This window comes from Prionailurus bengalensis, chromosome B3, assembly GCF_016509475.1.
Source record: "Prionailurus bengalensis isolate Pbe53 chromosome B3, Fcat_Pben_1.1_paternal_pri, whole genome shotgun sequence".
Lineage (NCBI taxonomy): Eukaryota > Metazoa > Chordata > Mammalia > Carnivora > Felidae > Prionailurus > Prionailurus bengalensis.
The window spans coordinates 32,819,477-32,832,474 of NC_057355.1; the positions used below are offsets into that span (position 1 = coordinate 32,819,477).

At 57.4% G+C, this 12,998-nt stretch overlaps 1 protein-coding gene across 1 annotated transcript in view; it reads left to right on the forward strand.

Moving 5' to 3' along the window:
* Nucleotides 1-265: 265 nt before the first annotated feature.
* HCN4 (hyperpolarization activated cyclic nucleotide gated potassium channel 4) overlaps nt 266-12,998 on the forward strand; it is a 42,337-nt gene continuing 29,604 nt past the window's right edge. The window contains exon 1 of the mRNA XM_043555058.1: nt 266-1,127. Within this exon, the coding sequence (XP_043410993.1) occupies nt 340-1,127 (788 nt within the window). The 5' untranslated portion in view covers nt 266-339. The remainder of the gene's footprint in view (nt 1,128-12,998) is intronic.

Below are 12,998 nucleotides of genomic sequence, written 5' to 3' on the forward strand. Positions count from 1 at the left end.
CTTCTACCCGCGCCCATTGTTCCCCGCGGGGGCGGGGCGCCTGGAGCCGGGCCGCGCGCCGCGCCCCCGAACGCGGGAGGGAGGGAGGGAGGGAGCGCAGGGTCCCCGCGCCCAGCCCGGCCCGGGAGGAGGCGCAGCGCTGCGAGCCGGGGGACCCGGAGCGGGACTGGGAGCCTCCCCGCGGCACCCAGCCTCCCCGAGCATGGGCGCCTAAGGCGGTCCGGAGCAGGCGGCGGAGGACGCGTCCCCGCTGGCGGACCGACCGGCGGGCGGACCTGGAGCGGGTCGGCGGCGCCGCACCCGCGCCCCTGCCCCGGCCGGGCCCCGGCCCCTGGCGCCATGGACAAGCTGCCGCCGTCCATGCGCAAGCGGCTCTACAGCCTTCCGCAGCAGGTGGGGGCCAAGGCGTGGATCATGGACGAGGAAGAGGACGCCGAGGAGGAGGGGGCTGGGGGCCGCCAGGACCCCAGCCGCAGGAGCATCCGGCTGCGGCCGCTGCCCTCACCCTCACCCTCGGCGGCCGCGGGCGGCACGGAGCCCCGGGGCGCGGCCCTCGGGGCGGCGGACGGCGAGGGGCCGGCCCGCGGCGCGGGCAAGTCCAGCACCAACGGCGACTGCAGGCGCTTCCGCGGGAGCCTGGCCTCGCTGGGCAGCCGGGGCGGCGGCGGCGGCTCCGGAGCAGGGGGCGGCAGCAGTCACGGGCACCTGCATGACTCCGCGGAGGAGCGGCGGCTCATCGCCGAGGGCGACGCGTCCCCCGGTGAGGACAGGACGCCCCCGGGCCTGGCGGCAGAGCCCGAGCGCCCCGGCGCCTCGGCGCAGCCCGCAGCCTCGCCGCCGCCGCCCCAGCAGCAGCCGCAGCCGGCCTCCGCCTCCTGCGAGCAGCCCTCGGTGGACACTGCTATCAAAGTGGAGGGAGGCGCGGCCGCCGGCGACCAGATCCTCCCAGAGGCCGAGGTGCGCCTGGGCCAGGCCGGCTTCATGCAGCGCCAGTTCGGGGCAATGCTCCAGCCCGGGGTCAACAAATTCTCCCTGAGGATGTTTGGCAGCCAGAAAGCCGTGGAGCGCGAGCAGGAGAGGGTGAAGTCGGCCGGATTTTGGATTATCCACCCCTACAGCGACTTCAGGTAAGGAGGCCAAGGCGATCCTATGGGTTCCCTGAAGCGGTGGCAGGCATGCTTCCTCTCTCAGCCCTGCCTCTCAGCCAGAGTTAACTTTCCTTCCTCGCGCAGGGAGCTCCGAGAGAAGTGGGGCGCCTCTAGGCACCAAGACACCCCCAGACCTCCTCCTGCACCGCGCTGGGAACTTTCTTCTCTGTTCCGGGCTCCAGTCCTCGCCCTCTTGGGGTCTAGGCCACATTAGAGGCAGGCTAAAAAGGTGTTCTGATTCTGGCCTAGCCCTGCCGGCAGCCAGGATATGGCTCTGCCACTTTAAGCCACACATCCCACCTCCCTGTTCTGGGCTGCAGAGTCAGGGTGGCCATCCTAGAGGCAGTTCCAGGTCATTCAGCCTGAAGAGCAGGGCCACGAAGAGAGACAGACCTCTTGGCAGAGGGGCCAGCTCCTTGGGTACTGACCCCAAGCATTAGGATCTCCTTCTTCTGCCTTGAGAAGCTGCAGCTGGGGAGGGAGAGCTAGGCCCCTGGAGGAGTGAGGTCACTGGGGCCTCAAGTCCAGGATAAAAGCCCACCATGCCCACCTTAACCCTGGGCCCAGACCCTCATGCCAAGTGGTGGGCCAGCAGCAGGCACCCTGGGCACCTGGCATCCAGACTGGCAGGACAGAATGACCTTGCTCATAGTGGTCAGAGAAGATGCCTGGTGTCCTGACTGACAAGCAGCTGTCCTGTAACCCCAGGCTCATCCTGTGCCCCATTGTCACCCCAGTCCAAGCTCCAGTAGCTACTAGGACTCTCATGGTTCAGTCATGGGTCCCCAAATACATGGTGTAACTGCCAGTCAGGGAAAAGGACCCTGCCCCCTCCCCCATCACCTGAGTCAGATGCCACTGACCGAGTAGATACCACTTGGAGCCTGTGGGGGTATCTGCAAAACAGGAGATTGGTGATTGCCTCTAAAGTTGAAATAAGGGATGCCCCCGTATCCCAGTCAAGATCTTAAGGTCCCCCAGTGCCCCCCCCCCGAGTTTTCCTGATACATAGGACAGAAGTGAGGGTCTGAAAACATTCACCGTTTAAAACTGGGTCTAATTTATTCTCTCTCTCTCTCTGAGCCCTGCCCCCTATTTAGCTCCCTTCCCTGCCTACCCTGCTTGCCTGCCAATATAAATGAACATTTTGCCAACCCAGAGCCCTCTTTGCAAACTCCAGGGAAGCCAGGTTTGTAATGAGAGCAAAGCCATTTTCCATCCAATGAGAGAGATTTCTCGTGCTGGGAGTGACCAGTCAGGCAACACTCGATGGCTTAAAATAGTGGTGAACAGAGCCCCCCCCCCCCCCGCCTTTCTTTTTTTGAGGGACTGTTCTTCCTAACCCTAATACCCACGGTTCCCATTCTAGAGGGTGTGGGAGGCCAGAGGACAGGCTAAACAGACAGGCATAGTCTTCAAGTTGAGTGAACAGAGACCATCAGGAACTGTAGCTGGTTCCCAGGGCCAGGTTCCTAAAGTGTGGCCTTCCCTCTGGTCAGTACTGGGACTGAAGGATCCCAGCCTGAGCTAGGGAGGAGTGGGTAGGGGTTGTATTTCCTGCACCCTCTGGTTGTCCTGGGTTTCTGCTCCTCCCTCTGAACTTCTGGGAGGTGGTAGCAGGTGGGCTGTGCCAATATCAACCGCTTGAGATTGTTGAGGGGCCTTCCCTCCCCTTGTTCATTTCCTCACTGTCTTCCGTGTCTGAGAGTCTCTGTTCAAGGTTCTCATCACCTGGGATGTGGGAGTGCAAGGGGGAAGCCCCAGGCGTGCCTGACCTCTGTAGAGCATAGGCTTTGATTGAGCACCTTCTGGGAACTGGACCTTCCTTACCCTGGATGGTGAAGAGCTGGGTTATTTGCATCAATGGGAAGTTCCCCGCCGCCTTCCTGATCTTACTCTGCCCATCTTGGCATGTCTGTCTGCAGTCCCCCTACTGCAGAATCTCTCACTAACTGCAGGCTGCCCAGGACATGGCGGAGCGGGGGTGGTGGGGTGGGGGTAGGGAAGGGTGGATGCTGCACGATTGATAAATGGGCGACAGGATAAGGGTCAGACTGGGCTTTGAATTTGGGTTTGTGCAACAAGCAACAGGGACCGGTAGCCGGAAGCGCACATCTCTGTGCGCAGCCTTGTAGCTGTCTGGGGCTGGGTGGAGTGTAAGAAAAGAAATCCAAGAAAGACCGTCTGTGTGCATCTGGAGGAGCATTGGTCATACCTCTAGGCCAAAATAGCTGGTCTCATCTACACAAGGTCAAAGAGGCAAGGGCCTGGCTAAGTTTTCTGAGCTTAGGAAACCCACCAAACTAGTGTCACCCCCACCCTCAGCACCCCAAGCCTCAGTCCTTTGAGTTTCAGCCACTGGCCTTGTTTGGGCTTCTATATAGAGCCAATCCCCACTGCCTAGCTCAGCCTTCACAAGAGCTTCTGCAAGCATTGCTCAGGCCAGTTGAGGATTTATTCATCATTTTGACGGGCAGGAAGCATTGATCCAGCAGAATTGGTTTAATAAAGAATCGCCAGCAAACCATGATAGATTGAGTTTGTGGTTTGGAGTTCAGGGCTCACTGTCATGGGCTGCTTCCGACATCTCCCATTCCTGGGGGAGGAAGGTTGGGTGCCTCTTCCAAGGGCTGGAGTAGACTGTGCTCTGAGGGACCTGCAGAACCCGGGCCATGACTAACACTCGGCTTTTCTTGGCTTCCTGTGATTTTCTTTACCACGACCCCAGCTACTCCATGGCTCTTCCAGGTTCTGTGGGTTTGTCTGGCCTCCCCTTCCCCAGTCGCCTTTTGAAACTGCTAATTAAGGTTTTGTTGGACTCTTGGATCCTGGATGGGTCCTTCCTTCCATGTGAGCCGTGTCCTGGGACCCGGGCTTGGCAGTGCAAACCCGAAACAAATAAAACAGTGTGTTTTCAAAGTGAGAGGAAAGGAGTGGTGACCCAGAAGCCTGTTGGGCTTTTAAGTGTCAGGCCCAGGGGGGTCTGCCTGGGGGTGTGTACGCCTAGGTGTCTGTATGTGCAGATGTCTTGGGGCTGTGTGGGTGGACATGTGGGCTGGCGCAGAAGTCCCTATGTGGGGTGTCTGTTCTGGAGCTACTCCTGTGCCCCAAACTCCAGTTTGGCCTTGAGAGTGGAGAAGCTTGGCCCTTGTCAGCCCTCTGCCCCTCCCTCTTCTAGCCTGAGCCTTCTGAGGCTGTGAGGAAGGGACAGGTAAGGAAGGGAAGGGCCCTAAAAGGTCCTTTCCTTGGGGCAGAAACAGCTGGGCTCTGAAGTCATGGAACCTGGGCCAGTGCCCTGATAAGTCCCAAAGGTGGCCTCAGACTGAATTCTTGTGCTGGTCCCTGGCCCCAGGCACTGCCATTGCCCACCTCCTATCACCTGCCCAGCCCTGTCTGCTATGGGGCCCTGCTTGGGTTGTGAGCTTTTTCTGAGCCTCAGTTTTCCCACCTAGAGAAATGGGAATCTTGTTGCTCGTCTCAGACACGAGTCGTACAACTGTGATCACCCTGTCGACGTAAGCAGCTCCAGTGTGCTGTCAGAGTCCAGTGATGCTGCTCTGAGCCACGCTGCCCCCACTCTCACTGCCTCCTTCCCTCAGTCCTGAGTGGACCAGATGGGCCTCTATCCTTGGCTCAGACCAGTGGTTCTGAACCCGTGTCAGAGACCTAAGTGAGAACCTGCTGAAAACTATAGGGTCTCTACTGAGAAAAAGGCACATATATCCAGACACAATATGACGTTCAATTTCTGGGGTCTGTGGACTCCCTAACTTGAAAACCATGTAGGTTGTGAACCCCACTCTGTCTAGACCATCCCAGAAAGAGTCCTGGTCTGGCAGGGGCAAGTGCCAGCCTCTTAGAGCTAGCCTTCCCTGGGGCCCTCTGTAACCTGAGGCCTGGGCCTCCCACTGCTGGCGGATGGAAATGAAAATGGAGCAGAGTCAGATGCCTGAAGGAGGCACTCTGGGGACTAGTTACTTTTCTGTTTCCTCAGTCCCACGCCCATCCCTCTCCCCTCCAACCCTGGGCAGGACTATTTGCATAGGAGGTGGTGAGGAGGAAGGAGGGAGCGGCCTGGCCCTGGGTAGGATGGGGGTGGGGGTTCTGAGGTCCCTTCTGGGTGGGCCTTGCTGGAGGCCATTGCGCAAGAATGCCGCTCCTGCTAACGGGAACATAGGAATATAGGTGTTCCCTTCATGTGTTGTAGGGTAGAGAGCCAGGCCTAAAAGAGCTGCAGGCCTTGCGGCGCCAGGGGAGGGGGAAGGGCGCCTTGGTGCAGAGGGGAATTCCAAGGTGAGCTGCCTGGGCCGTGCTGTCAGCTGGCACAGTGGGCAGCGGGATTCTCCGGGGACGAGGACGTGTTCAACCTGATGAGGCTGGGCTGGTGGCAAAAGCCAGCACCCAGCTCGGGGCTGAGGTGCTCCCCGGATGCGAGGTGCGCAGAAGGCCCATGGGGCCAGGCCCCTTGCACCGCCTGGGCAGGGAGGGCTGGGCTCCAGGTTCTCCCCTTGCAAGACTTCAGTCCGTGGGCTGACTACCACGTGATGAGGCTGGGGGCTGCTCCCCTGCCCAACCCTGCCCCTGCTTGTTCCCTTAGCTTCTGTGAGCTGTGACGCTTTGGGCTGTCAGGTGGCCTGCCTCACACAGGGCTGGGATGTCTGCCTGCCTGTCTGCTTGTCCCTCTGCCCTCCTCTCCCATGCTGTAGGGCCCCTGGGTCTTCTGGGATGTCCTCTCAGGCCACCATGGCCACTATCATCCGTCTGTCCCTGCCTGACACACCCCCGGGCATTTGGATGGAGTTCTGTGTTTGTTCCAATGCAGTGCTTCTCACATCGCCATGGCATCCAGCTCACCTGGGCATCTTATTAAACTATAGATTCGGACTCATTAGGTCAGAAATAGGGTGGGGTCTGACATTCTGTATTTCTGATAAGTGCTCAGGTGATGCTATGCTGCTGGTGCCCAGCCCAGAGCCAAGCTTGTAGGACCGGGGTTCAGATTGGGTGTATATTCTATGCTCGTCCCATGCTCTCTGACTGAGTTCCCTGAGGGCAGAGACTCTGTCTTCTCCAGTTGGCCTCTAGCACTGAGCACAGCAGGGTGAATTCTGTGAACTGGGTTGAGCAGCCCTCCGCCACAGAGGTCAGCCGCAAGCCTGGGAGAGCTGGATTCACAGACCCGCCTCCCCGCCTGCACTGCGGCTTGGACCCTGCTGGCCCTGGATGCTGGTTGTTGGGATGGGAGGAACAGGGGCAGGCCAGGTGGCCAGAGGACCCTTATGAATCCATCCTGTCCCCTTGCCTGGGTGCCTTTTCTCCCATTCAAAGGCCAGAGGAACGGGCCCGGCTGGAGGAGCAGTGACTGCTGTGCTGCAGGGAGGTTTCTGGGAAGGGACAGATGTCAGTGAGAGAGTCCAGAGGTGTCAGGGTAAGAGGGTCAGTGTGAGATGGCTCTGACAGTGGCTGCCCGGGAAGAGAAAGAGACATCCAGTAACAGCGGCTGCCTTGGTGCCTTGAGATTGTGGTGGAGGGGCGTTGTCTGAATCTTAATGCCCCGTCCGCTGCCCCACGCCATGCCTAGCAGCCTCCCTGGTGGGTGGGACTTGTCACTTCTCTCTGCCCACTCCCACCCTGGCAGGCACAAGTCTACATACTGATGACAGAGCTGGCAGTGTCCTCACAGCCCGAGCGGCCCCTGTCACAACACTGGCCATCATGGGGGAATTCACCCAGAGTAGAAGGTGCAGCCCCGGTCGCTCCGGCGGGGAGGAGGGACTTGTTCAACCAAGGAGGCGGCCAGCTCCAGCACATACACCCCTTGGCTCAAGGGCTCCGACAAAGCTGCCACTGCCAGTTGCTAATTAATAGAAGGGCTACTAAGGCCGGCCAGGCGGTCCTGCTTGGGCCCAGGGGATGTTGAAGAATCCACGTTCGTCAGCCAGAACAGGCCATGGGGAGGGCAGGGGCATTGCCTTGGCTTTGGAGAGGATGTTCTCTGCCAGCCAGGCTTTACTGGGAAAGCATTGCCAGGGCCCTGGAGATCTGTGATCCCAAAGCCTAGGAGGCCACTCAAAGACACTCTTAATCATCAGCACCTGTCCAGAATTGGGGAGGAAGCAGCACAAAGAGGTGGAGAGTATCCCGTCACCAAAGGTACTCAAGATGTGACAGCAGTACTTAGACGAGAAGTTGCTAAGCAGCATCCCAGGGACCAAATACAGCGCCCAGATGTGTTCTGTTTGGGCAGCATGGTGTGTCATAACAACTCAGAGACAGTGTTTTAAAATGGAAAGATGTAACATAAAAATTTGGCTTTCGGGCTTCTGAAACATTGAGAGCTCTGGCAGTTCTGGCCCCACATCCCACACCATAGCAGGCAGCTGGAGCAGACAAGAGGCTGCCCCCTTTAGTGTGACTTTTGCTCTCCAGTTGCCCACTGTCCCTAAGGTCCCAGTCGTGTCATTTATGCACGTTTAGCTACCTGACCCCTGAGGCTTCTGAGTTTACAACCCTAGATTCAAACCAACTAAAGCCAGGTGGATTCACAGATCAATAGCTACCATTTGTGAACTATCTGTACCATGTACCAAACTGTTAGAAGCTTTTATGTCTCATATTTTATTTACTCTTCACAGTGGCCTGAACAATAGGTTCTATTACCCCCAGTTTCCAGATAAAGAAACTGAGTCTCCTTCCTTCCTTTCTTCCTTCTTTCCTTCTTTCCTTTCTTCCTTCCTCCCTTCCTTCCTTCCTTCCTTTCTTCCTTCTTTCTTTTCTTCCTTCCTCCCTCCCTCCCTTCCTTCCTTTCTTCCTTCTTTCCTTCTTTCCTTCCTTCCTTCCTCCCTCTTTGTCTCCTTCTTCTTCTCTTTTTCTTAGCTTTAAAAAGCTAGACTACAAAAGTAGTTCAAGAAAACATTCTCCTGAGAATAAAAACAGGAGACAATGTTTGACCACACATTATCGGTGAAGAGGGGCTGTAGGAGATGGGGCTGCGCTGGCATGGGAAATTTAACAGGCCTCAGAATACCAGATCTGGACAGGCCCTAGCAAGCTCCTGGTCGAAAGCCTTTATTTTATAAAAGGGGAGCAGAGGGGTGCCCTGAGTCGGCCTGCGCACTGAGTGTGGAGGGTGTTTAGGATTCTCTCTCTCTTTCCTGCTGCCCCCTCCCTCGCTCACGCATTCTGTCTCTAATAATATGAAAAACTTAAAAGGGGAGCAGAGGACTAGAGAGGGGAAGCCACTGGCCCAGGGTCACAGAATAAATCCACGTCAGAGATGAAACTGGAACCCAAGTGGGTTATGTAACATCTGGCTGCAAAGATCATAAAGTTCCACAGTCCACCCCTAGACCCCAGCCAGAGGTCCTGAATGGTCTTCTCACCGGAGCTTTTTCTGGTTGCCCCAGCTCCATGCCTGAATTTTGAGATGATGGGTATTTTCAGAGTCCCTTTTTAATTTAAGCTTATCCAGTGAGAAGGGAGTCTTTCCATATCAGCAACTTCAGACTGAGACATGCTTGCCCTGACTCCCCACGCTGGGGCTGCTCCGCCCCTGGGGATGCTGGACCAGGATCCTGACTGGTGTGGAGGCCGTTGGGATTTTGGCACCATATCCAGATGCTGTTGATGCACCTTTCTTCAATAGGGACGATTAGGGTTCCTAGGGGAAGGGGACGAGTGGTCAGTGGTATCTGTGTTCTCTCCACCAGAGAAATAGGTGGTCACGTGGTCTGTTCCTCACATCCTCCAGAGAAGTGAGGAAGCGGAGTCCTGGTTTAGGACTCAGTGTGTGTCCACGGTCGAGGTTCTATCTGAGGCCACGGTCTGGGCCCACGCTGTGACCAGGCTCAGGACTCAGCCTGAGACCAAGATAAGGCCTTGGTCTGAGGTCAGGAACTGGAGCCCTCCAACAGAGTCCCAGAACCAACGTCAGTACCTTGCTGAGGCGTCCAGGGCTTGGGCAAGGTGGGCGTGTGGCCCAGCCCACCTTGTGCCCTTCCCCTTTCTCAGGCTCCCTGAGCGCCTACACCCCTTAGCATCTGAGCCAGCTGCCTCCGGTCCTCTCTGGGAGGTAAAGTACAAATTATAAATAAACAACAGTGCCACTGCTGCCGACGCCGGAGCCACCAAATCTCACACGTGACGGCTCCCTGCCCCACTCTGCTCCCACATTGTTTGGGGCTGGTGTCTGTCTTCCCAGCCAGGCAGCCAGCTCGGGGCTCCAGCACAGCCGTGCTCAGGGCTGGGCAGAGGCATGTGGCGGCTTGACGGAGGGGCTCCCGATGAGCCACCGCACTCCCCGCTCCACAAACTGTGGAGCCAGCAGCGGGGCCTCCGGGTCTGCTCACGGCAGCTGTGGGGGCCTGATAATTGGCTGCTGATGATTTTGTGTCTGTCTAAGCATTTATCTGTGTGGGTGGACGTGTTATGTCTACGTGAAGAGGCTTTCAGACATTAATGCATAACATGGGGCTGGCTAATACGCTGTCTTCTGGGCCTGGTGGGGGGCAAGCTTAAGGTGGAGGGGGATGGGGGGTCACGCCCCCTCAGAGACCAGATGCTCCATCCCAAGACCGCTTTCACCCACTATGGTGGATGGGGGTCACTACCTACCTGCCAATAAGAGAATAGGATTTCAGCGCCTCTTAGGGTAGATCACTATGGATTGATGGTCAGGGAAGGCTTCCTGGAGGAAGCAGATCTGAGCTGATTTGAAGGAAAGAGAGAACCATTCAGCACACTTTCTTGTAAGTAGGTTTCTGGGAGATGGAGCTAAGGGGCTGGGGTGGGTGTTGGCAAGCACTAAGAGCAGGTCACTCAAAATCTGCCTTTTTTTTTTTTTTTAAGATTTATTTATTTATTTGAGAGGAGGGAGAGAGTGCGAGTGAGCAAAGGGCAGAGAGAGAGGGAGTGAGAGAGAATCCCACACAGGCTCTGCACTGTCAGTGCTTAGCCCCAAGCGCGGCTCGAGCTCACCAGATGTGGGCCTCGAACTCACGAACTGCGAGATCATAACCTGAGCCCAAGTTGCCACCCAGGCGCCCCCAAATCTGCCTTTTCGGACCTGTACTCATTCAGCTCTGCCCTTCACCCTTCAGGACTGTGACCCCACTGCCCTGGGTCTTGCCCCTGATGCTGTCTGAGTATGTGTGCATATGTTTGCATGCGTATGTGCATCTCTCTGGACTGTCTGGGTTCTAGTGGCCCAGGCGGCTCTCCTGGCCCCAGCTGCACAACCTCTGAGAAGACCCTGTTTCCCTGCTGTACTCAGCCTGGAAGGCAGGTGTTGCCACCGCATTAATGTCACTGAGTGTGTGGCCTGGAGCCCAGAAGTAATTACCCTGCAGTTCCCTGTTGCAAGCTGGAGCAGCCCCTGTCAATGATTAACGTGCGTCCCCGGCCACTCATCGCCAAAGGCAGCCAGGGGTTTCTCCCACCTATATAGTCTGTCAGAGGATACGAGGTGCTTGTTCTTTTCTGCAGGGACAGGAAAGACAAGCCTACAGGGCCACCAGCACCTTTTAGAAGAAACATGGTCTAGCTGGGAAGACACAGCTAGGGCCTGTGTGTGCAGCATCGGGGCTGGCCCACCCTGGAGCCCCCAGATCCTCTCATCCTGAGCTTTCCTGACTTATAACTGCCCACCCCTTCCATGCCGAGTTTGCCCTCCTGACCCCCTTCCTGTTCCGCTGTATGACCTCAGCAAAGTCCTTTCCTGTCTCAGTGTCCAGGGTCAGGCCTCCGTCTGAGCCTGAGAAGAGAGCAAAGCTAATTGCCCAAATAGGTATTGAACCCGTAATCCTGACCCCATTAGTACAAATTGAGCCAGCAGGGCAGGGGCAGCACTGCTGATGAGTAGAGCTGATGAGAACCTCCCTCCCTCTTTCTGGAGACTCCGCCGAGGCCTATCGGGGCATGATCCTGGAGTTGTGCAGCCCCTGGCTCCTGGGGATGTGGGAATTCCTTACACACGCGTCTCTTTCTGCAGAGGCTCTGCTAGCCCTCAGTGCTGGGGGCCAGGCCGGAGGCTCCCTAGTATGTTGTGTGGCATCCGTGTGGTCTGCTGAGCTCTGCCATTAGACCATGGCCCCTGTGGGAGTGGAGAGCAGGCTTTCTTGTTCCCTAGGCAAACCCCACCCCCCTCTCCTCCAGCCATCTCTCCTGGGGGCCCGTCTTCCCCTCCTGGAAGCTCAGACCTGGCCTCGGAGGAGTTTGGTTGTGAGGATCCGTGGAGAGCACAGGTCATAGTAGACAGCTGTGACTGGAGGGGTCCTCGGGGCAGGCCAGCAGCACCTTCGGCTTTGGAACTGGCAGGGGAAGGAGATGCGACAAGCTGTTCATCCTGTCCCAGAGGCTCTGAGGAGTCCTCATCCCTCTGTGTTGCTCCACAGCTTCTGGGGACAAGCCGAGCCCCCCACCTCAGACCTCCCCCCATCATAAGAGACCAGTGAATACTCTGCTCTGCTCCGTCCAGCTGTGAGGACTGAGCTGAGGCCTCACCTCCCTGCGCCTGCCTTTCCTCATCTGAAAATGCTTCCAGAGAGGGGTTGGGTTTTCTCAAGACCCCAGAGCTGAAATCGGCAGGCTGCAGAGACCCCTGGGAGCTGTATGCAATTATGGATGCCTGGGCCTCCCTGTGTGGGGCTGGCGTGGGTAGAATTGTGGGGAGCACCCAGATGATTCTACTTCTGTCACTTTAGGAGCCAGTGAGCTGGGCACCCCTAAGGCCCTCTCCGCGCAAGCAGTCTGCAGCTCTCTGAGTGCACTTCGTCTGCCTCAGCCCTCCGGTGCTCCCCAGAGCCTGGGGGTGAAATGCCTGCTCCCCAGCCCGCCATCTGAGCCCATTTATGATAGGCCCCTCTCCGGGGAGTCGTTACCTTTTCTTCTGTTAGCAATCAGAATCGTAAAACCCGGAGGCTGGCGGGACCCCAGGGAACATGGCCCTCACTCTGCGTCCTTGTCACACTGTGTTTTCCTAGATGGAAGGCAGCGGAGTCCCATCTGGCTCATGTTCTCAAGAGCCCAGGCACCTCCAGGGAACCCCCATCCCAGCGAGAAGGGGGCCATGTAGACCCTCCTAGAGTCAATATTTAGCTACTTTCTGTGGGGCAGCCCTCCCGCGGCGTCCTTGTCCTCATTAGCCTCATCTGTCACCGGAGCACCACTTCTGCCCTGAATCCATCTCATTTCCCCCTTCACACTGGCGCGCCCTTGGTCAGGAGCAGGTGAGCGCCCCTACCTGAGATCCCCCGAGGTTGAGTTCACGTGCTACTCCACAGCAGTACGCTATTTTTGTTCCATTCTCCTGAGAGGGGACAGCTGTGCTTGAGCCTTCTTTGTTTCCTGTCAGCTGGGCGGGTAAGTTCTCCAACTGCTAGTTCCCTCCCCATTTTTCCCCAAATGGTCTTGTGAGCTGGGTGAAGCTCAGAGAGGTTAGGCCGCTGGCCTGAAGGCACACAGCATCGTGGCAGCTCAGAGCGCTAGAGCGTAGATGACCCCTGCTGTACACATGTGTGTGTCTATGTGTGCTTCCTCTTACATTAGCGTATCTGTGCATGCACAGACTGAGGGTCTCCAGAGGAAGTCTGAGCCCATCGGAGGAGCGATGGGCTGATAGCTTGGTATTCCTTATGGTGGGGCCCGTGCTCAGTTGTGCCTTTGAGGAGGTGCAGCCACAGTCCCTTGCCTGGAGGAACTTTCTTCCTCTGCAAACTTCATGGCTTCTCAGTCTGGCCTTCGGGTGCCCCCCCCCCCCCACCGTCTTCTCTGCAGACCAGTGTTGGGTTGGGGGACGGGGTGTCAGAGTTCTCTACGGTTTACACTTCTCTCTCAGCGAGCTCTCCATCTGGC